The sequence below is a fragment of the Tyto alba genome, unplaced genomic scaffold (genome assembly GCF_018691265.1).
Source record: "Tyto alba isolate M040663 unplaced genomic scaffold, T.alba_DEE_v4.0 Super-Scaffold_19, whole genome shotgun sequence".
Lineage (NCBI taxonomy): Eukaryota > Metazoa > Chordata > Aves > Strigiformes > Tytonidae > Tyto > Tyto alba.
This window is the reverse complement of record NW_024881281.1, coordinates 5,383,265-5,407,094: the sequence shown is the minus strand read 5'-3', so window position 1 is coordinate 5,407,094 and position 23,830 is coordinate 5,383,265. Positions and strand designations below refer to the sequence as shown.

Here is a 23,830-nt window from a genome sequence, read left to right as displayed (position 1 = left end):
CATGGTGTTCCTGTCTCATGGGAAGTCTTGGAAATCCCATGGACAGCTTGGCATACTGGGATGTATGGAGGAAAGGCAGGATGGAAAAAATTCAAGTCTGACAGTGTTACCTTTTATGGTTTTAGGGGACATCAACCCTAACATTCCTCCAAATAACCCATCTTGTCTAGCCGTTCCCTTCGCCAGGCCCAGGCATGCCAGTGACACGCAGAAAGGCCTCAGTACCAGAGCACTCAGCACAGAAAGGATTTCCATAATTCCTGTCCGCTTCATATAGCTTACACTTGACCTCCCCGAATAATGATAATTGAATAGATAGAGCTAGGAACACTGAAGTGGCAACATACAGCCTGCTGCCAGCCCTTTGCATCCAGAGCCTGTAATGATCATCAATAATAATAAATCTGCCTTTGCTGGAAGATGGGATGATAAGCAGGGAACTCCAGAGTGCATTTCTGCTTGCTGCCGGAATCGCCTCTGTCTAGAGCTTGCCCTTGCTCAGCCCTTTCTATATTACAGAATTGTTCCCCTGAGTAATCCTATATTGGGAGTACACTGTGTGAATGCCAAGCACAGCCCTTGTGCTCCTGCCATGGTGGCTGTGGTTCTCGAGTGTGAACAGATCCTGGGATGGGAGACTGAGAAGGAAGTTTCTGTCCAGATGCTTGTTCTCCAGATGCTGGAGGTGCTTTATATCATATTTCACTAACAGTGTGCCTCCATTCCTTCGTTTATTTAATTTAATAGCATCCATTATACATTAATGGAATAATAAGGTTTGTTTTGTAGTTTAATAAAGATACTGTATGGTTTAGGAATGGCTTAACCAACAAGAGATAGATGCATTCTGTGGTGAATTTTCTCCAGTTATATTGTAGAATAAAGAGCAGAAAAATAATCTAAAGAGAAATAGCATGTCTGTGCTCAGAGACATCATTCAGAAATCTATGTACACATTTTACATATCTTCTCTTTCCACTATAGCAACCCAGAATCTGACCAAAAGATAGTTTTCTAAGTATCATCATCAATAACAATATTGCCACAGAGCTTCTTGGGAAAATTACTATGATTTTCAGTTTCCACTTTTGCAAAGCAGAATCTTTGTCCCCTGAATTTTAAGGCAGTTTTATCTGTTTGTTAAATCAAAAATAATTTATTCCCTCACACAATTAGGTGTAAGTACTGTTAAAATCATTGCAATTTGCACCAACATATGTCAAGAATAAATATGACCATACAGTTCTGAATAGATAAGTGTGGATTCTCAGCAAGAGAAATATGTAAGAATCAGATTTAGATAGCCTCTATACAGTCAGATGCATCAGCTACTGTGTAGGATAGCCTCAAATAAATGTAGTCCAGCATGAGAAGAAAATGAATGTAACATATAAGGTGCAAAAAAGTGTTTGCAATATGCAAAACCATAACTGTGTTCTTTCTAAACCAATATCCCTTCATTTTTTACTAGCAATCTGTGACAGGAAGCTGGAAATCGTAGACACATTGGAAAAAAAAATAAACATAGATGAATTCACAGAGGTGAGAAATTAAATAAGAGGATCCGATTCAGAATATGATGTTTATCACAAAGAAGTAGCATTTCCCTGGGGACAGCTAAGATGAGTAAGTGAAGGGCTTCACTTCTCCAGCATCCCAGGTAACTGGTTGTATCAGGACATTCCATGTTCCATCTCTGTATCCATCCTCTGCGGTCGCAACGCTTCCATTCTGGCCAGCAAGGAGCAAGCCTTTTGCTTTCCTCAGAGCTGCAGCCTGTGCCACTCTGAGAAGTTACTCCTGAAGCAGTGTTTTTTAGGACATCCCTTTCACTCCCTTTTTAGAATGCCAAAGCTCTGAATCGCTTGTGAATTCAGATTTTGCACTGGCTGCTCAAGGGAGGTTCAGTGTCCAAATATAACCATTAGCCTGAGGTAATTAGTACTGTCCCTGCAGTATTGTTATTTATAATTAAGTTCTATTAGCCATAGAAAAACCTAACAAGTGATGAACTGAGACAAGAAGCTCTACCATTTTTGCCCTGAATTATTACTGGCCTGAACCATAACCAAGCTGCAACAAGTGTCATAAATATGTGAGAAGCATAACCAGGCTGAAAAACACAGAGTTTTAAAATCAAAGGCTGTCATTGATAAACATCAGAAGTGTGTTTTTAACTCACCAAAATCAACAAATGTAGTTGGAAGTGTCACCCCATTACTCTATTCTTCATCAATTTGAAAATAACCAAATCGGTTCAAACTATGTTTATGGAAAAACTCTCCAGGCGAAGACTGTGCCAGCCATTTCTACCTATGACAGAGCTAAATTTTAAGGCTGGGTAATTAAAGCTGTGAAAAAGGATGTTTAGAATAGAAATAATGACAGACCCTCAATTGCAGCAGTGCTAGTGGGTGCTGTTACAATAATTAAAAACAGAGTATAAAGTAGCTGTGCAGAGATTAATTTCAAGCAACCATGTGTGATTTTTGTGCCTTTTTCGCTCTCAGGAGGCTCAATGTTCAGTATTTTGCACAGAGATGCATTTTTATGATAACTTGTTGAGGCTTTTTAAAGCATGAAATGAGGTATTTTTAAATTTAACCTCAGAATAACTGCATTTAATTAAGAAAACCATTGTGGGTAATGGGAGCCCAGAGAATTGCTTTTGTCACTGAAATGAAGCATCAATCCATAACCCCTATGGTACATGTATAAGCACTGAACAAATTAATGCTCCATTAGCATTAGAAAAATGTTTTAAAATATATTTTGTGTACTCTTTATTTTAACTCAATTAAAGATATGACAACAGAGATCAGAAATACAAAAGACATGGACTGTCAAGCTGTCTGATTTATCAGCCAGTGCAACATTGTTCTCAGAATATATTCTCTGATGCTGTTTCCACTCTGGTTTTAACTGAATCAAATGATGAGGCTTTCATCACTTCCCTTGGGAAACTGTTCCATAATCACAGGCCTCCCTCCCAGGACAGGGCTGCTTCTAATTCTCTGTTACAATTCACCTTTGTTTATCAGTTTGCATCATCCACCAAAACCAGAGAGAGATGTGATCTTTCTCCCCACTGGTCTGGGTCCTTTCACATGTGGAAAGCATTGCTTTTTAATGGACCTTAAAATTAATGGTGCTTTTTTTTTTTTTTTTTTTTTCCCCTTCCTTGAATTCAGTGCAGCTTTGGGTTACTTAAAGGCTGTTAGAAAATCAGTAGAGAGACCTCACACATTGTCGTTGTTGGGTTTTAGTGGTTTTTTTCGCACATGCAAAACAGTGGCTGTTGTATTTTTACATCCTTCATGACAAGCTCGTGGGGTCTTTTATATTAAAAGCATTTAAATCTCACAGACCAGTCCTTAATAGTTTATTTCACTGGCTTTGTACTCTAACATGCAGAACCCCCAGCAGTCTGACACAAAGCTATTGACACCAAGGGAAATACTCACATTGCCTTTGCAGGGTCAGAATCAGGCTTTAAAGGTGAGATTATTTTCCATGATTGCACGCGGCTTGATTTCTATTGAGATCAGTAGGAACAAAGAGCAAAGATCCATTGTTATTGATGATAATGTGTTCACAAACTACAGCGAGGTCTCACGCTGGATAGCAAGAAGGTGTGCCAGCTTTCTTCTGATGGGTGTCAGAATCTCTTGCTTAATAATAAATAAAGGTATGCTTATTATATGTACAGTACTTTGCACAGTAGAGTGCTTTACACACATCAGCTAAGAAAAGCTTATGACTCTACGATAGTTCCTCTGCCCACATAGCCAAACATACACTTCTAAAAAATGTTCTGTGAAGCTGTTAGACAGCAGTATTAACACACAAGCCTTTGGATGTGTCATCGAGATGACATACCAAGTAACAAGCTGCTTGTCCAACCTGCCTCCTCCCAACTGCTGTCATCTGTAAGGTTCATCTGTCACAGGGGTCCGGGTTGTAAAAGCTCTGAAAAGCTAATAGATACACATAGCCCCAGATCTGCCACCTTCTCTTCAACCTACCTACATCCTCTCTTTTTATGCTGAAATGCAGAAAAACCACACATTGCATTAGGAATTCTTTTTTCCCATCAGCCACCCCTCAGGCCTTTGGCTGCTGCTTTTCTGCTCTTCCTCTCTTCCTCCACTTGTCCCATATATTTGGAAATTATGCAATATAGACATGAATAATAATAACATATATTAATATTTCAGTTCGTTAATGCCTGTGCGGCATTTCAACAAGTCCAAGAAGTTCTAGCACTTATATCAGGTATCCATACTCTAAAAATGGGATAATGGGAAACATTCTGTGCTTTGCAAATTCCTCCTATTAACTGTATAGGCTCCCTGTTACTGTGCCTGGCTCCAGAAACCTGCTGTAATAATTCAGCACAGGCTTTGGGATTGTGGTTTGTTCTGATGGCCATTATTATTTATGTCATCCACACCACATTTTTAGAACCATATTGCTTTTGCTCATAAAAACCACATGGCTATAAATCCGAAGTGTTAAAGTGTCTCCACAGCTAGAACTTAAAATAAATCTTGAGTCAGTAGTATTCCCAGTGTACTAGGGCTTAGGTGACAGCAGGCTCATTTTCATAAGTTTCTTTCCTTTTTTTATTGTATCCAGACTCGTTCTCTAAACACTGAAATTGTGGGCAATGGTCATTTTGTGGCATTAGAGAGTTGAGGGCCTGTCAGTTCTGCAAAAACTAATGCCTTAAAATGCCTCCTTAGGAGTAAAGTCAGGAATACTAATTGCTGCAGAAAACCACAGAGAGTTTATATCCTCCCTGAGATAACCAAGCTTAAACAATGACATAGAAGGGTTCTGATCCAGCATCTCTGAACCACTGAATGTGTAAGTGACCTTGGGGCCAGTTCAAGGTGCATTTGTGCAGTGCCTAGTGTCCCGGGCTCATTTGGAGAATATTGCTGCTTCTGAAAGAAAGAACAAATCAGGCAGAGTAGCATCCATGTACCATGTCTGCGGTATGTTAGCAGATTAAACTACAAATTCCAATATATTTCATTGCTTGCCATAGATTTGTAGGAGTTCCAATCAAGGTGAAAATACTTGAAGAAAGCTAACCGTTTGCACTGCTGCTTTCTTTCCATAGTACGTCCATTCCTACACTGAACATTTTTCAAATGGCATGTTCCAAGAAATCCTGAAGCATCTCTGTCAATGTGCTGATGACTTCCAAAAAGGAGCAAAACATGATATGTGGAGGCAAATGTTTACTGATCTCTTCCTAGATTGTGATTATGGAAAGGTAGGCAAAGCAACTCTCAACCTAATTTCAATATGGTGATGCTTCCAGTTTGGTATTTCTCTAGGTCACTGCCTTCTTTTTATTCTTTATGACTCTTTGTGCTTACTCAGTATTGTTTTATGCGGAAATAACTGTTGCATTGTCTTCAAATTCATAGTTCTTAGACACAGAAATAGCCGATAGCCTGTAAGCTGATTGCTAATTAGAAACTGAGTGATGATTTGGGGCTGAAGTTTGAAGATTCTGGAGGAGAAATTAACTACAGTCTTTACTATTTCTGGTCATTACCTATTCCCACAGCACATTCAGAATGTTTGGGTGCTAATTTGTCTATTCAGCCGTATTTCAGCAAAGATAACCTGATATAGATTGACCTTAACAAATGTGCACGTTACTACAATAGTGGCATATATTGTTTTAATTATGTTGCATTAATTTATTCACCTTTAGGGCCTCTATCAATAAATCTCATAATTTAAATTTAAAATGCAAAATAATCTATCTTTACAACCTCTCTGAGAAAAGTACTGCAAACTTCAGCCACAGTTTATGGACAGGAAATTAAAACACAGTGAGCTGGAAATGGAACTTCAGAAGCCCTAATTTGGTTTTCAACAGCTCTAAACTCTATCTATCATCCTCTGGATAAACTTGCATCCCCATTTGAAAAAAAAAAAAAAAAAGCTAGACTTATTAGAAAACTAGTAAATAATAGGAGCTGAAGAATCAATGGCATAAGCTATTGCTAAAGACCTGGGCTTTATCCAAAAAGTATGGTACTTGTTATGAGTAGCCCCAGTTAGCCAGTTGCTGGCTACTACACAGCAAATGGTTGCCATAATCTTACAGTTTTCTCGCCTACATGAATTATATATTCCATCCAGCACTCCTCTAGTGATGTTTACAGCATGCCTACCCAGAATGAACTGTGCTCTACAATGTCATGCTAATAATGTCATTACCTCTAAGAGAATGGAATTACAGAGCATGTTTCAATACCAATGGTGTGTTTCAGAGAATAGCAGGCAAGCTGCTGTTTCATGGAAGAGGAAAGAAATGCGTCTACTTCTCAGCTAGAAGACATTTAAGTTTCCTATTGCTCTGTCAGGAAGAGCTATGATGGATCCTCCTGGGTAGAGTAATACATAAAGCTGAGTCCTATCTTTGCCATGCATTTTAGAAGGATTCCTCCTTTCCCTCTCATGTTTTAATGTGACTTTCTTCCTATTATTTCTGTGGCAGTAATCACCATTTCCATGCTACTAATCCCAGTGGAATCTCAGAGGCAAAGAGCCAAAAATACTAGCACAACATAACAAGAGTGAGCAGCTATCAGCACAGACGCCATCGCTGCCCAGTAAAAAATGATTGGAGCACAAACATGGTTGCTGTTTCTAGCCTCTGAGGTAGCCTTGCTCTGCAAATTGAATTCACTAAACTGTAGCGTGGACCATGCATTTCTTTTAAACCTGACCTGGTTTCTTTTGTATAGCTTTAATAAGTCCTGCTGTACTGTACCCACAGGGAAGATAAAAGATGCAAACTAACCCAAGGACTTCTACCACTTGAATGTGATCCATTACCTGTAGTACTCATTCTGCAAAGCACAGCAAAGCAGTTGTTTCAGTTCCTAATTTACATTTGTTTGGTAGCAGGCAGTTATTCCAGTCTGCATGGTGAATGTGGCTGGCTGCCTCAGTGAGTTGCAATTAGGGCCAGGGAGCTGAGAAAGCTGTGTTTAAATTACAGTCAAATTAGAAGGTATCCACATGATCATTATTATGATTTCAAATGCATGCATCCAGAAGGATGGCAGCTCAGCAAGTACAGCCTGGACTATACACTGAAGCAGAAACTTTCCAAGACAGTACCAGAACACAGTTAAATCACTGCTCTAATGCCCAAAGAGGCAAGAGATCTGTGAATTTTCTTACCGTCTCTCTGTGCTCACATGTATCAGTGTAGTTTCTTTTATATATTATAACAGAATCTGCATCAATTTTCAGGGGCGTTTTAAGCCCAGGATCTCTAAATGTAACTGAATTTAGTCAGAGATTAGTTTTCAAGCTAATGAAGTTTGAGACACTTCTGATTACATTTCCTGCAGTACAGCAACCGCAAAGTCTGCTTTCTCACGGCCCTTCATGACTGTCTGTTCTTCCCATCTTGCTCACTAACAAACATATTGTGGTGTTCAAGATACACACATCACATTTCCAGAAAAACCATCAAGCTGTTAAACACTGACCTATTCCTGATTAAATGGCAGGTCTGGTTTAGTCTGTGTTGCTAAAGGAATTACAGATCACGGAACATTGATGAAAACAACTGAGAATCATCACCTGCCAATATCTAGGTGACAAGAAAATTAGGTCAGCATGTTTCAACTCTCTAGCCACTAAAGCTGGCACTCCTTAAAAGTGGAGACAAGTTTTGGGCGGTTGTACAAACACAGATGGTCTGCTGTTATTTATAGTGGATGCTGTACCTGTCCTGCCGCCAAGACTCAGTGCGAAGGGCTGGTGGGCAGGAATCTTTCATCAGCCTCCCCTGTCACACACAAAATACAAAGTACCATGACCTTTGATAGTAAATTTAGGAACCCAGAAAGATAGCGTAACTCGGTATGGGACCTTGGAACTGGTTTTCCTGTTGTAATGCTTCTCTCTTCTATAGATAGCTTTACCATGACATGTTCCTCCCAAGGTAAGTTGTAAGAAAAAGTGTCCTAAAATAACAGAGACCTCTGGTAGAATGGCAAATCTGTATAAACTGTAAATGTTAAACCAAGGTGGAAAATATATCCCTAATTCATATTCTGTAATTTCTGAAAATGAATTTACTCTTTTTAACAATATCTAAAAATAAATAAAACACAAAAAATCACAAAAAACCTATTCTAGAATCTAAGTTATCTAAATCCTCTAAGTATATTACTTTAACATGACAAAAAAGTATCTGAACCCCAAAGCAACATTTTTATTTTCTTTTTAATACTACTTCATTTATTGATTTACCTTTTTAATAAAACAAAGCTTTGCATTAGTACTGCCAGCTTCAAGGCAACCAGGAGATGATTGTGACAAGTAACAGCTCAGGAAATTAAAAGGGAAAATTAAGTGTGTCTAATGGGAATACTGGATGGAGAATCCAAGTATTGCACAGTGATCTGGTAACATTTTCAGAAGCATGTTCTGTGTTTGTATATCTACTAAATGGATGCAGAATCCAATCTGATATATTCAACTGAAAAACAAAGAGCATGAAGAAATGTTTGTATGGGAGCGTGCAAGATATTTGTGTATTAATGTCAAGAAGATGAAGATACTGCGAATCAGGGCTGATATCTTGTAAGCTTAGGGACAGAATTATGTGATGACGTTTGTTGTTCCAAACTGACACAACTGAAACTCTACTGTAATTTTCAGGATTTTTTTACCAGCAGGAATTAAGTTACAGGAGTCTAAAAACTGGACTGGACACCAGGTTACATTTCAGTTCTTATCCTTTTCTCAGAATTAGCAAAAAGCTTTCAATTCCCTTTAGAGGAAAAGTGTTACAGGAACAGAAGACGTGATTTATTCACTTAGTTTTCAGTATTAGCTTCCTTGGTAGGCACTTCTCCACTGAGTGATGCGTATTTCTCAGTTGTTCTCAGATCCTCTGTTCCTAAACATTGATGCCATTAGTTACAGTTTTAGATTATAATCAATGCAGTCATCCTGAACTAATTTCCAGAAAAGAGCAGCAAACTTCTTCCTTTATTTCTTCATCCTAAGGGCAGAAACAGTTCACAAAGAATTAAGAGCTTGGTGAATTTTGCATTTTTCAATCTTTAAGAGCGAAATGTGAAAAGGAAATCAATAATTCAGTTGTAAATGTACTTGCTACAAATAATGAATTTAAGTAAATGTGTTCCCTAATTAACTACTGCATTTCACTAATGGGAGGGAGATTACAAAGGTGGCAGGACTTAAATAATGACAACAGGAATTCATCATAAAATGGAAAACTCGCAATCATTTAGATTTGCTTTACTTTTTAGAACTCACAATTTTCTGATTGGAAATAACCCATTTCATTGTCTTTTCCTGGTTTTATTGTCTGTATATACTCACTCTGAGCAACAAGGACATAATAGACTCTGCATGTTCCTCTACACAGAGAAACCTCTCTCACCTCTGTGGTCAAATGTGTATGACTTTTTAAAGGGAATTAGGAAGGTTGTCATAATAGCTCAGATTTTGGGACTAATTATTTTCCCAGGCAGTTGCCAATGTATAATGCTTCAAAGGAAATGATGGGGCACAAAAACAAACTACGGTGTGCAGTCACTAACGTAATACAGCACAGCCCATAATATGTGAAAATTCTTCCATAGTACTGTCAGGCATTCAATATCTGTCCTGAAAGTGTGAAATGTTGAAGCTTTGATCTTTCCGTGAAGAACTCCCTTGGCAGAAGTGGTTACAATCATCCACTGTAATTTGTCAAGAATATGCAAGAGGATGTGCCTGCAAGGAGGTATGTATAAGGAGTTCCAGCTAAGTCTAAAGAAATTTTTGCCTTTGTGAAATAAATTAACTTCTTTGAAATTTGTACTGATGTTCTGGTAATGGATAATTTTCAGTCACAGATAATTCTTCGCTAATGGTGCCTTTGTAGTGCTGCAAATGTTGATGTAAGTTCCAAGGACTACAGGAAAAACCCAGGAATTGTAATCTTTTTGTCTAGGTTGGTCTCGTAGACAGACAAAAAATACTTTCCCTACTGGTAGACTTCTATGACAGGAGCCCTGCGGTTGCCAAGAGGGGATTCTGTAACCCAAGACAGTGTAAGTATATGGAATGTTTCAATTGTGGTTTAAACACTGGGAGGTCGCATGAGGTTATATAGGTAATGTATGTTTTATAAATGTTACCAGAAATGGACACAGCCTAAAAAAGGACCCAAATGAATGCCGTGACCTATACACCATAATTTACAAACATGTTTTCCAAACTGTGATGCAACGTTCAGAAATACTTCAGCATCCAAAACTTTTCCTTCCTACAAAATTCTGAAGTACTTTTTGGGAGTGGTATTAAAGACTGACTACTTTTCCTGAAAAAGTTGTTCTTTCTTACTGGGCAATACTAGAAGTTAATTTAGTGTTTACACCAAAATTTCTCCAGGAACATGGAAAGATAAAGGAAAAACACAGAGAATCATCTACATGGAAATACAATATTTTTAAGATATTGGACATTAATTGCTAAGATCAAATGCGAGTCAAATTACAGCTTTCCTTCTTAGTATGAAGAATTATGAAACATTCATTTCAAAAGAAATATGGTGTAATACACAATAACAACTGTAGTTCTCTGCAGGCACAGACATTATTCTGAAGTTTTGTGTTTCTGGGATGCATGTTTGCAGAAGCTACTTTCTGATAGTTTATATTTGCTTGGAAATACCTATTTTCTTTTCAAATATTCCTATGCAATACTAAAGAACATAAAATGAATGCAAACTATCAACTTACCAATATTTTTTCTATTTTAGGGCCAATAATTGAGCTGCAAGAGATTGAGCTTACAGATTTATGGGGAGTCTTTAATAACCAGGAAGTTTGTGAGGAACTCTATGAAAAGTCAGTCTTGACTCAAACAGGAATTTCTGAGGAAGGGATTTTAGCAGGTAGACCTATAGATGATAATAGACAAGGCACATGCAGAACTAGAAGTAGCGTCAGAGAAAGTCTTTTTGAAGAAATGGGGATGGGTGAAGCTGAGACTGGAGGAACTTGTAAGGAAGAAAGCCAAGCAGCACAATCAAGTGACGATGAAATGAGAAAGGAAGGTGAGGATGCTGCAACAGCAGTGAAAAGCACTGTCGTTGAAGCTAGTGATTTGGATGGGGATACAATACATAGTGAGAAGTCCAGTTTCCAGGAAGACATCAAAACTGAGAGGCAAACTGAGTCTCCAGTTGCAGACAGACAGGAGGAAGCTTTCCCAGAGTCAGCCTCTACTGGGTACAGTCTCAGTAGAGATGGAGAACCTGGATCTGAAAAACAAGTGGGGGAGGAGGAATTTAGCCTGGGTAGTCCTGATCCAGAAACAAATAGGGAAGAAGATTATCGTATCTCGGGTAGGGAACCTGGTTCAGAAGGGCAAATTAGTCAGGAGGAGGACAACTGGATTGCAGGGACAACCAACACAATTTCAGGACCAACTCCTGAAGCTATGACCATGACCTCAGAAGACAGAGCAGTGGCAGACATGGACATTATTGCTTCAGAACAGGATGCTCCAGTTGCAGAGGTTGTGAAAGAAACTCCTGCAAGAAAAGAGAGTTTTTCTAGGCAGCGTGGCAGCCAGTTTGGCCAACAAACAAGCTCAGAAACAAGACTGCACGATGAAGACCTTCTGCAAGACCAGGGTAAGTGTAAAGCATTCTCCTTTATTCTGGCAGACCTTATTTCTTTTCAGCATATACATTTGGACTGGTTTAACTATTGGTGTGTTTTTAATCCATTTCAAAACTATTGAAAGCATGTGAGTGATTTCTGAATACACAAGACCATAAGCTTTAATATCTTCTCAGCAAGGTGTTTTGTGCTAAGGTTTTAGAGTGTGTTTCTCTCACAGGACAGCAAGTGAGTCACTTCGCTGGTGATCTTTATTCAAGGCACCAGGCAGACACTTTAATTCAAGTAGGGACTTTCAGAAGCAGCAGCATTTTTATAATAAGGAGAAACTTTATGTTCAGTTTCACTCTGCAATATTCATATAGCAAGACAGGAGCCTGAGTACGTTCAGTATAGAAATGACTTTTAATAATCTTTAGACTGTGATTGCCCACAGGGAAATATATTATGAGATCAATAGCCGGAACCATTTATTTTAATCTCTCACTGTGTTTCCAAAGGAATATCATACTTCTTAATTGTGTACAAAGGCCCTTGTTTTAGGAGGCTGTGGTCAGGCAAATGTGTTTTGTAAGAGGTACTTTCTTAAATATAGTAGAAGGACCAACTTCCTTGCTAGCGCTCTGTGAATACACTCTTGTGTCTTACGGTTTAAAACACTGCAAGAACTGGGTCTTCACTGCCAGAGCAGTCTAGTGACAGGCTTATTACATAAAAGGCTGTAAGGCTGGTGGTACAGCCCACTGGTACCTACAGCTTTCTGTAGTTAACTTCTAGTACACAGCACTAATCTGTCATTCAGCCAGTCCCTGCATGCGCATCCTGCATTGTTTGAGGCATGCAGTACCTTCCATCTTCAGAACAGACTCCCACCCTATTCTTGCAGAAACCATGGTGTGGTGGTGTGATGCTTTTTGAGAGAAAGGTGGGTGGAAACGGGAAGTCTGAGCATCATTTTGAACCTATCTTGCAAAAGAATTTATCTTATTACTCTTGCTAAAATGGGTATTTGTAGCTGGTCTTAAGAAATGTAACATTGATTGGGTGAATTTCATGAAGTGGTATTTCCAGACAGTAAAAATAAATAGCTACTGATAACAAGGGTAACTCCAGAGACACAGAGGTAGATTTTATATATTAATCAGCAGGGTGCTCAGACTAGTAAGCTCTGGTTCACAGGAGATTTCTTTTAAAATTGCAGGTCCAGCATGCTCAGACAGACAGGATTCTCCAGCTGAAGCTAGACAGGAGTTTGAAGTGCCATGTTCAGGTAATCACTCATGTCAGCTCTTTTTATCCGCTTTAGAAACTATAGCTTGGATACAAGTATTTAAAGGTTTTTAGAACAGCTGTATCTTGTGATTTTTTTAAAAAGTTTATATCATTACAAGGTATGTTTTATCTTTCATCAGATGACCTTCTGACTTGTGACCTAAGTTGCATGTATAGCAGCTATGGAGAGAGAATTCCAGAGGACTGGAAGTGTGAGAACACCAGATTTCCAGGTATTTGGTCACAAATTTGTGTCTTCACTTGGACAGATAGTGGCTGGCAGTGTCTGCAGACATGCCAGTACTGCTGTGAGCTGAAAGTTTTGGCAAGAAAACAAACACTAACTCCTGAAAGTGACTTCAAGGTAAGGGCAGTGTAGCCTTTGTCTCAGAAGGCCACTTGCTGTGTAACAGTAATTTCAGCTCACCTGTATTCAGTGATTTGACCTGGTTGTATGATAGCATCCATGCTAGACTAGAGTATAAATCTGAAGAGATGCTATTAGAAAAGTGATTAAGCCCTTTAGTCAGCATGGAGTCAGTCTGTATTCAGCCATAATTTCGCCGGATAGGAAGTGCAGAATTCAGCAGACTGTGTTGCTATCTGCCACGTGGACAGCTTTAGGGCAGCATTTGGCTTCCTGTGACACACTCCACTTTTTGCCTTTCAGACTTATGTCCCATCATGTCAGAGATTCAGAACCGCTGCGCTTCTCGTACTAGGAGTGCCTTCGATGAAAGCTGCCTCAACCTGCCACGGTTTGTACAGCTCATGGAGACGTTTCTTGGTGAAGACATTTCCCTGCCTACTGTGAAGAGGCTCATTGCATTTATCAAAGAAGAATACAAACAGACAGAAGAGGAAAAAATGGAACAACTAGAAAAAGTAAATATTGAAAAGTTTTGCTGATCCAATGTCCAAACAAAAAACAAGCAAACGCCTCTAGACACTGACAAAGTCAACTTTTAATCTCATGCTGGCAGAGCTATTCACTTGCAGCCTTGCATTCTCTGTTTCTTCAAGAGACCTTTTATACCTTTGTTTTCATATGGATCCTCCCTCCCTAGCCCTTAGCTCCAGAAGTGATGACAGACTCATAGTATAAGAGGTTGTCTATGTGTTCTAGAGCCAGACTCAGCGAGACAACAGGTTGATAGTTAATTGTGAAAGAGCTCAAAACATTCCATTCTGCTTATTCAACTTTATAATAGCCAAGAACCTGATCTCTGACCTACTGCACTGGCATGTACATATGAGGTTGTGAATGTTTTGGGGAGGATTTTAAAACAAGTGTGTTTGGTTTTGCTATGTGCATGAGTGCATGTGAACGTGCATGAGTGCATGTGAATATGCACATGCTTCTTTGTGATTAAGTTACAAGCTGCTCTGGCCATGTGTTGAAAAAATATATTCCCCTTCAGCAATATTCTCATGCATCAGGGTGCCCCATATCACTTCAGAGAACAGATATATGGGTCTGTCCATAGTAGCCTCTCTAGCTGCATTTTCCTCAGACCTCTTTCTAGTTTCCCTCTGTGCTGCTGACCTAATTTGGATGAGATATTGGATCTGATGGCTCTGCTGTCCTCACACTGAACACAACACACACTGCTGGTATTTTGGCCTTTGAGAGAATTCCACTCCAGCCATTTGTCGCTGTATGCTCTGCAAAGAGAGGGTTTAAAGGACAAATTGTACACGTGTTTGCTTGGAGCCCATGCACTTCAGGGCAGCACCACCAAAATCACAATGTATGGAAATACAAACTGTCACATCTTTGGGTGTTACTAACAAGGCTGTGGTTAGTTCTTGCTGGGAAGACATTTGTATTCTGGGAAACTTGCGCTTACCTGAGTTGATCTCACCTTAGATCCAGCTTTATTTGTTGCCAGGAAATAACCTTCTGCAATGCTGATTCTGCCTGGTAAAAACGAACTGTCAGCTGTGTTTAGTGTTTCCAAGTATCTCCCAGGTTTAATAATTTATGTCCAGGTCAGAGCCATGTATTTACAGATTTGGCCTGACCCATGAGAAATACTGCATTTTCCATATTTGTGTAGACACTGCACATCAGTGTCCAGGAATTATCAAAGACTGGCTGTTTCTCTGTTGTAGGTTCACCACATCTCTCACTTGGCCCAGCGGAAACTGCTTCTGGAGGCACTTTTCACAAAGTGGGACAAGAATGCTTCTGGGTTTCTGGACCTGGAAGAGGTGAATGCTGTTCTAAGCACACTGAAGGAAGGGATGGAGAAAGAGGCCTTAAGGAAGGGTAAGGAAACAGCTCTGCTCTGAGAGAACAGTGTCAACACAGTAGGCCTTAAACCACTCAACGACAGTGCTAATGAAGCTGTTGGCAAGCACCAGTCATTTTTTGGTTTTGCAAGCAGTCATAAGCATATACAGTATGATATATAAAATTAAAAGGAACAGTTATCCAGACCTAATTGTTAATGCATAGCTCCATCCCCTGCTCCTATGCGAGGTAGCCTAATGCTTTCATAACATTGTGATGTGTTGAAAAATTAATTCAGCTGTGACATCTAATGTATACTTGTGATATGGGAGTGAAAAACACACGTAAAGCTTGAGGACGTGTTTGTACTTTTAGTCTAGCCCATCTGTGTTATCCAGATATTTTTAATAGATACATTTTACTGTGCTATCTTCAGGAATCTGTCTCATAGGAGAGAACAACAGCTTTCCTGATGGTCTCAGATAGCCTTTAGCAATCTACAGTGTTGCACAGCTGTCATGAATTAGATGGGAACTTTGAGCCTCACTTCTCTGTTGGTTCATTTCTGCAAATAAACTTAGCAAATTTGGTCCTTGACAGAATAGACTTAGGTCAGACAGAAGTGCTGCAGGTTCACCTGGACCTGTCTGGCAGCTTCATACATATTAACATGTGGGCATTAGGTGCTCTGAAATACTGCGTTAGCGATTAAGAACATCTCTGCATGTGTGCTTGGGTGGAGGGGACTGGTTTGTTCATCTCCATGCCCATATTCATGTTGCTTGTTCTGCTGCATGCTACTAAAAATGGCTCATTTTGGCAACCACCAAAGTCTCTTTATCCTTCAGCTCACTTGAGGCAGCTGGTGGGGTGGGGATCGCACTGGCATGCTACAGTTAATAGTCTCCAGGCTGCACAGCCATGGAAGAAACCGGCAGTTTACAGCTCTCTTGTATTCAAAGCATGCCAGAACACACTACAGAAATATGGAAGGAAGGACATAGGACCTTCCATGAAGGGCTCATAAACTAAAGGACAAATAAATAGAAAGATAGCACAGCAAAATCAATACCACCTACAAGCAATATGAAACTATTTCTAGCAGCTTCAATCTAATCTCTCAAAGACATGGAACAAGCAGGTTTGGGGGAAGGGTTTACAGGCATTTCACTTCTGCATGAAAACAGAGTGAAAAGTGGGTAGAATTATTTTATTTTTCTTGTAAGTGAAAAGTGTACCATTACAGATATAATAGGGAAAATAAATAATTATGCTGTGGTTCAGCAATGAAGGAAATGATCACGCCATGTTCAAGTTCATGTGTATTTCTTTCTTCAAAGAGAGAAGAAAGTGGAGGTGAAACTCCAAACATTTTTATACCATCAAAAAATTCCCCACCCTAGTTCCATCAGAAAATCAGAAATTAAATGAAAAAATATTGAAATACTGAGTGTTCTTTAGATGAAGGGCAGGATAAGACACCATTAGCAGTCAGCTCCACCATGATCTGCGCCAGTTAGTACTTGCTGCTTCCACAGTTAAATCAGTGATAAAACGCTCCCTGACTTCTGTGGGGGAAGGAGTAGGCTCTTACCTCCCATCAACAGCTGTGTCCTGGGTGCACTGGGATGCCATCAGGGCAGCTCCCTGCCTGTGCATCATTAATCAGAGTATTTTCTATTACACTGTTCCTTATAGCCCCCTGTATGTATTGATCACAAAATACTCCCTGCTTAATAGCAAAGTCACACTTTGACCAATGTATTTACTTGCTTAGTTCGCTAGTCGGTAGTGGCTTGAAGAATCACTCACTTTTTTTTTTCCTTTCCTTCTTCGGGTCCAACAGGATTTGAAATCAGGAAGCAAAAAAAAAATGATGAAAGTGTTAGTCACGGCAGTGCTCAGGAGAGGCACTGCCAGAAGCATGCTCAGGCAAAGCCCAGCTTGGGCAGAGCACCCACTGAAGCCCAGCTTTCCAAAGCCAGGGAGCTGCCTGCGACTTCCAAAGGCTGTGTGGGAGCACCGCCATGAGCCCAGCGCGGCGGCACGGGCAGCAGCACCTGGCCCGGGAGCAACCAGCACAGGGCTGGGACAGCTCGCTTAGCAAGGCTGCTGGTTTAAGTAACCTTTGAATAGAAACCGATGGGGTGCCTGCACATTCTCATGCTCAGTCTGTCAGGATTACAAGCCTAAAACGAGTCATGTTTGTCTTCAGGACCTCTGGGCAAATTGGAAGTTTGTGAAGTAGAGGGAGTAGATACATGAAAGTGACTCTTGGGAATCATAATTTGGCCCTTGTGGCATTCCTCATTCCCTCCTCCTCTAAGCAAAAGGAAGCTCTGCCAGACCTTTCTCCTGCAGTTTATTTGCCCGTATTTGGACCAGCTCAGCTTCAATCTCTGGGACAGGAAAAAGGGGACTGGGCCATGACTCCGCTGCCTGGCCTTGTGCAGATTGGGAAGGATCAGCCTCTGTGCAGTCACTCTTTCACTTCCCAGAGTGCTAACAGGCAGCACTTCACTGTTTCAGATGTTTTTCATACCAATTTATTCGTCTAGACCCTGTATTTCTTACAAAAGCTCTCTTGCTCCTTTTGCTCCACATCTACATCCCTTGGTGCTGTACAGGTGATTCCAGAGCACTGTTGTCCCAACCTCTTATGACTTCAACAGAGCTTTACTTTTCTTTGCTCTTTATTTATGAGATTTAGTACAATGCGAATGTTATTTCAATAATTCATTAAAGGCACCTAAAGAAGAGTAATTAAGAATGATAGTTACTTTGGAAGGCCTCCAGAGAAAATTATAATGTCTGCAAGTAGGATATATAATGGAAAATCCAGGAACATGAGTGATCTGTGAAACCTGTAGACTCTGGCCTTCACATTTTTAATGGGATTGATGAATAGTTTTTCTGTAAGGAGTCAACTATTATTACTGTATGCAGAACGCCTGCCTGTAGCCCAGTCCCACCAGCTCCGCAGGTGCCCATAGAATTGGGTTCTGATGTAGAGATACCTCTGAATTTTGCAAGCAGCTTTCCTATTTTCCATTGACCTTTATTGTTTAGGTATGTTGCAGAGATCCAAAAGGGGCACAGGAGCAACACTGTGCAGGTTTCTTTCTCAGTAGATGAGAAAACAGGCATCTAGAGGAAAAGGTGCATCCAGTCTTGAAGCTGGAGATTACCTGTCACGATGCCAACTTATATTTAGGAGATAGCTGGATGAAACCCAGAATAATGGACTAGAGCATGTCACCCAAAGTCAGTTTAGGGCTTGATTCATATTTTGCACAAGAAAAGCAGAACATTTTATTCAAATAGAGTGTCCCTGTTTTATTTTCTGTTTTTTCTACTAGCAAAGAAACACCTTTGCTCCCGTTACCCGCAGCTCAGCAGAGTGGGGAAGCTATCCCCAAAGGCATTCCAGACTTTCCTTGAATTAGTTGCTTCTGAGTTCCCTGGTGGTGAAGATGAAGCTATTGATAATTTGGTGGAATTTCTGACCACAAGCGTGGAACGAAGTCCCATGGAATGCTTGCAAAGCTTAGCCAGGAGGGAATGGCTGCACAATATCCAGCAAGCAGCTGAGACCAGTGGAGCGAGCATGGAACCACTTTACAAAGCAGTGTTTAAGGCCCTCTCCCAGGTACGCATCCCAGGGAGCATGAGTTGTTTGTGTTGAGATTGTGACACTGACTTCAAACCCTGGTGCATTTTAGTGGAATGCGCGGGTAGCATGGGAAGCTGGTCTGAGGCTGGGTTCCTTGTGCTTTTCTGCACTCAGCTGATGTTCAGGAGAGCCCATGGTTATGCACAGAAAGAGCCACAGGTCAGATCTGCGACACAAGAATTGCTGCCCATGCTCTGCCAATACAGAATGGATTTCATGAATACTTATGTCTCGCTTTTTGAAGGGCTGACTCAAATAAAATCTGGAAATCCATAGCTCTAGTTTTGGAGCTTCTGAAATGAAACACCAGACTCAGTCTGGGACAAAGATGGTTAATTTGTAGTGGAAACACACTTTAATTTTTAACTTGCAGCTGCAACTTTAAATGTTTGTCCTCACCATTAAAGTCCTCCTCAAAGCAAAACTTCTTTCATAGTAGCTGAAGTGGTCTTACAATATTTAAGTTTGTAAATATAGCAACTCTGGCACTTGTTTGTCTGATTTTTCCAAAGGAATCTCCTACTGGAGAAGAAATCCATAGGAGTATTGCTTAGGCACAGGTTATAATTAGAGATGATTTTTATATGAACTGCTCCCCATTAGCAGCAAGTAAAAAAAAATCCATTTCCCTTGCCAATCAAAATACCAAGTGTTTTTGCTTGTAACAGAGCGTACCAGTCAGACGCTCTCACAGTGTAGACACACACATGTCATGCAGTTGGTGCGTGACATACAAAATCAGTGACCCAGAACAGCATCTCAGCAAAAAATGAGACAAGTGCTAAGTACATGAAATAAGTGTAATGGCCAATGGCTAATGTACATAATGTAATGGGAAACATTTGGTTGCTAGGATGCAGAAGCCCATGGGGATAACAAGAAGATCAGTGCATATATTGCCCTTTTGGAAGAGAACCAACTCTCACCAGAGCGGGGAGAGATTCTCCTGCACTATGTGGCATGTACCACAGCTGATGCTCCATATGTCCTAAACCAGATACTGTACAGGGACATGAAAGGAGTAAGGTAAGAAAAGCTGCAAATCACTGTTCCTTTTTCTCAAAAATATTTGGAATGTAGGGGTACCAGGCAGTGTTTGGGGTGCACTGGAAACAGAGGTTGGTAGAGTAGTCCAGAGCGGAAATCTCCTCAGGGACTGTTGTGGAATGATTCATTATCATACACATGCCCTTATACTTTGCATGGTCTATCTAGAACTGCTCTGTTTGGGATTTCAGTTCTCTCCTCAGGGACATTAGCTCACAGTCTAATAAATCTCATCCTTTAGCAAATGCCTATTTCACTGGGCCTACATTTTCGTCTTTAAAAATTAATTCGCTTACACTAGTTTACATCCACAGCATATTTTTTGAGAACAATGCCTTTCCTTCCCTAGTGTTTACACTACAAACAGCTTTCATGCCTCTTTATTTCTTGTTTCCAAAAGCTAGGCATATTTGTCTCATTCTTGAAATATTGCTTCTTCTAACCTATTAAATGTAACTGCTGCTTGCTTCTGTATTCCTTTTCATTACATTCATTAGTTGATGTTTATAAAATGTCCTAAGGATGAAAAGTGCCTTACTTATTACCACTGTCTTTGAGATGCAGGTGGTAAATGTGGTATTTCTGGGTGTGGTCAGAGTAAGGAACTAAAACCTTCCTTCTCTGATGCCAAAAAGTAGGGGGAGACCAAAGCTGAAGTATTTATTTCTTTGATAAAATTTTTCTGCTACTCTTAACAAACCTCCTCATAAATTTATTTTTCAGCTTTGTAGCTGCTGAAGAGGGAAAGTCAATCCATGTTCCAAAGGTTCAGCTCCATGGAAATATCCACTTCTGGAACTATGACCGCCCAGTGGAGGAGAGAAAAGGTTCTTTCCTGGTACTGCCATTGCACAGTGCACACTGGAGAGTCTTTGGCATTCTAGGACTGGACACTCTTCCAGACCAGCGTGAGAAAACCATCTTCCTGACCCATGAGATCAGTTTCTATCAGGTGGGCACCATCAGAAAGCAGTTTGTTAGACTGCTCTTCAAAAAACTGTGTAGGGACCATATGAATTTTACATGCTTGTTCTGAGTAAACCTAAATGTACAAATAAGAAAAGAACTGTGGGTCCCTTTCTACTGTATGTGGTGAAAGTGCTGTAAGCAGAATACCTTATCAATATCTTATTGATTAGCATCTTATCTGTAATTGATTATGAGGTATTACTTCATCAATAATTTATTTAAGGTTCTACCGACTAGTAAATTAATTGCACTTTTGTGCAAAGCCAAAAGATAGTAGCTTTTATTTCCCGAAGCTCCAGGTCTCATATTTGTGTTTATTTCCATAAAGTGGCACGAAACCTTAATTTTTACATGGTGGAATAATTATAAGCAACAGCAGTCCGGATTTCTTCGGGATGCTCTTTAAAATCAGCTTCATTGTTGATGCATCATCTGGGCAGCAGGGAGCGCAGCGAGCCAACATTACCAGTCACTTTGCCTATCTCCACTAAAAAACAACTGTCTAGTTCAGGATTTGGCTGTGACCCGGGTACTCTGGAGCTTTACAGCATTATTTAGTAAGGGACATCACAGTCACTTTTCAGCATTACAAGTTCTGATTAAAGTAACTTGTTACAACCATTTTGCTGCATTTTGCTGCATGAATGTTTCCCCAAATCCTATGGAACTGTCTGGCTCATTTGGAGGATTCTGCCTTCACAGGGAGTTTCTCATGCATTCAGCAAAGCCTACCACCATATCTGCACACTGGAAAATATTCTCCAAATGACTGTTACTGCTCTGGACTGGTTGTATCCCAAGGCACCCAGCATCCACACTGTTGTTATGTACCTGGTGGAGCCTGGCAAAGACAAGGTATGCGGATTACTGCATTGAAAAGGCCTGTAATAGTCCGGGGCTGAAAGGCTACTTTAGTGAGGACATGCCATTTCTAGCTGCCTGTGATTTCCCAGTGGTTTTGTCATAAAAACTGAAGCCTGCTTGAGATTCTTGTGCCTGCCTGTGCAACAAAAGGCCTACAAAGGTAGAGAGGGAAGTTTCCCTCTGTAAAGGAGGCCACTCTTTATTCTTTTCATCTTCCCATGCAAAACAATTCAAGAGCTCTGCTAGTATAGCCCCTTCTCCATAGGAAGGGGGAATATTCTCCTACTTCAATGCCTACAGCTGCTTAGCAACCAGTACAGCAAAACCCCATACCTATCCATCCATCCATAGTTTAGCCAACACTGCAAGTCCCTGCTAAAGCTTTGCTGTCTGGGACCTCCACAAAGGGAGATGTTCTGCGGAATTCTATGCATGTCAAAATTATGGCATTTTATAAGAAAAAAAAGAATGTCCTAGCTAATGCATTAGCTCTTCATTCTGGACTAATGTCAGCAGCCAAGACGTAAATACAACTCAGAAAGCGGCTGCTTCCCAGATAGCTAGCTTGTAAAGGCAGGCCCCCTCCCTGCAGATCATATTCCAGTTGTTCAGCAGGCACTCAGGCCCTGGGAAGCTTGTCACTTCACGTACAAGTGAGTTAAGAAGATGAAAAGCATATGCAATATTTAGGACTGATCCCGTGTCATCACAAAGTCTGTATGACATCTGCTGTAGCCATAATTCAGCTGCTTCCTCTGATAAGCATGGTTTATGTTGGCAGCTTTCTGCTGTCTTTCCAGGCACTGCACTGTTCCCTTGTTAGCTGCCTGATAGCCAGGTCATTTGCTCCCCTCTGTGCTTTTCACGTGTCAAGGCACATTGACACAAACATGACATGAGAAAGAGGACTGCAAGAGGATGGGAAAAAGAAGGGAAATCTCTTCTTGGCCTGTGGGTGTCCCTCAGTGTGGAGCCTGGGGGTGGATTAAATAGTCTGGCTGAGGGAGGTCCAGGGCACATTCTTCATGCATTTTGAGCAATATACTCTGGGAATAAAACAAAGCATTGCTGGGATACATCTTTAAACCATCCCATTGCATTTGAATGTACATAGGAATTTCCTTTAAGACATAAACAATTTTCTCCCTCTCCAAGCTTCAAAACTGTTGTTCCTTTCTTGGATGCAGCTAAACCTCCCTTTTCTCTCTGGTAGACATGGGACTACACTCTGCGCAAGCTGATTGCTACAGATAATACAGGACAAAAAGAAATTCATAGCTCTCCTGTTGTTCTCCTCAGAAAAGAAAACCTCTTAAGGTAGGCTCCAGCACCTGCAATTGAACTAGTTACCTCTGGTCCCGAACTCCAGCCTGCATCAGGTATGATCCACGTTGCATAAAGCCCATGGTAATGCCCTGCAAGAGTGTCTGGCTGTAGGTCTCTTACTGTCAAGGCTTCTGGTGCGTTTGCATGTGATACTGAATTAGGAAGGGGTTAGGAGTATTTTCTCTTTGAGTTTAGGCCTGCAAAAACTTAACTTCTGACTTAATACTTACCAGCTATGCTGCCAAGCAAGGTCTACATCTGCTGTGAAAGGTTTGCAGGATTAGAGCCTACACTGAACCATTTTGCTCTTTAAAATAATCTGTCTTTTTTCCTGGCCATATTAGTCTCATTCCCTTCAACTATCTGTTTCCTTCCGCTGCCAAGATTCTCACAGACTTGTCTTTTAAGCATATCATCCTTTTTGTCAAAGTTGGTTGAACAGCCATTTGCTGTTCCAGCAGATGTTTTTACTTTTTATAAAACTCTATAGAACAAATGTCAATGTGGCTATAAACAGGAAACTTTTTAAAACAAGGTTTGTTAAATTCTTACCATTTTCAGCAATTGTCTTGGCTAAGCAGTATTGTGTTCCACAATGCTATTTTCTCCTTTTTGTATGGCTTGAATGGTACTTACAGCTGTGCATATTTCAGTTCAAGGAAATAAACAATGATTTAATAATGTTTTAGCAAGACAATTTGTTTTAACAAGAGATGAATGGCATCTTACTAAAATATGATAAATAAA

General features: G+C 40.3%; 1 protein-coding gene across 1 annotated transcript in view; it reads left to right on the top strand.

Annotated features, from left to right (window-relative positions):
• Window positions 1-23,830, top strand: part of EFCAB5 (EF-hand calcium binding domain 5) — a 42,254-nt gene that overhangs the window by 14,802 nt on the left and 3,622 nt on the right. Inside the window, exons 7-19 of the mRNA XM_042791433.1 lie at window positions 1,472-1,542; window positions 5,129-5,284; window positions 10,019-10,118; window positions 10,829-11,707; window positions 12,898-12,966; window positions 13,109-13,201; window positions 13,639-13,853; window positions 15,084-15,240; window positions 18,564-18,853; window positions 19,731-19,903; window positions 20,648-20,876; window positions 21,596-21,748; window positions 22,971-23,074. Coding sequence (XP_042647367.1) covers window positions 1,472-1,542; window positions 5,129-5,284; window positions 10,019-10,118; window positions 10,829-11,707; window positions 12,898-12,966; window positions 13,109-13,201; window positions 13,639-13,853; window positions 15,084-15,240; window positions 18,564-18,853; window positions 19,731-19,903; window positions 20,648-20,876; window positions 21,596-21,748; window positions 22,971-23,074 — 2,689 coding nt within the window. The remainder of the gene's footprint in view (window positions 1-1,471; window positions 1,543-5,128; window positions 5,285-10,018; window positions 10,119-10,828; window positions 11,708-12,897; window positions 12,967-13,108; window positions 13,202-13,638; window positions 13,854-15,083; window positions 15,241-18,563; window positions 18,854-19,730; window positions 19,904-20,647; window positions 20,877-21,595; window positions 21,749-22,970; window positions 23,075-23,830) is intronic.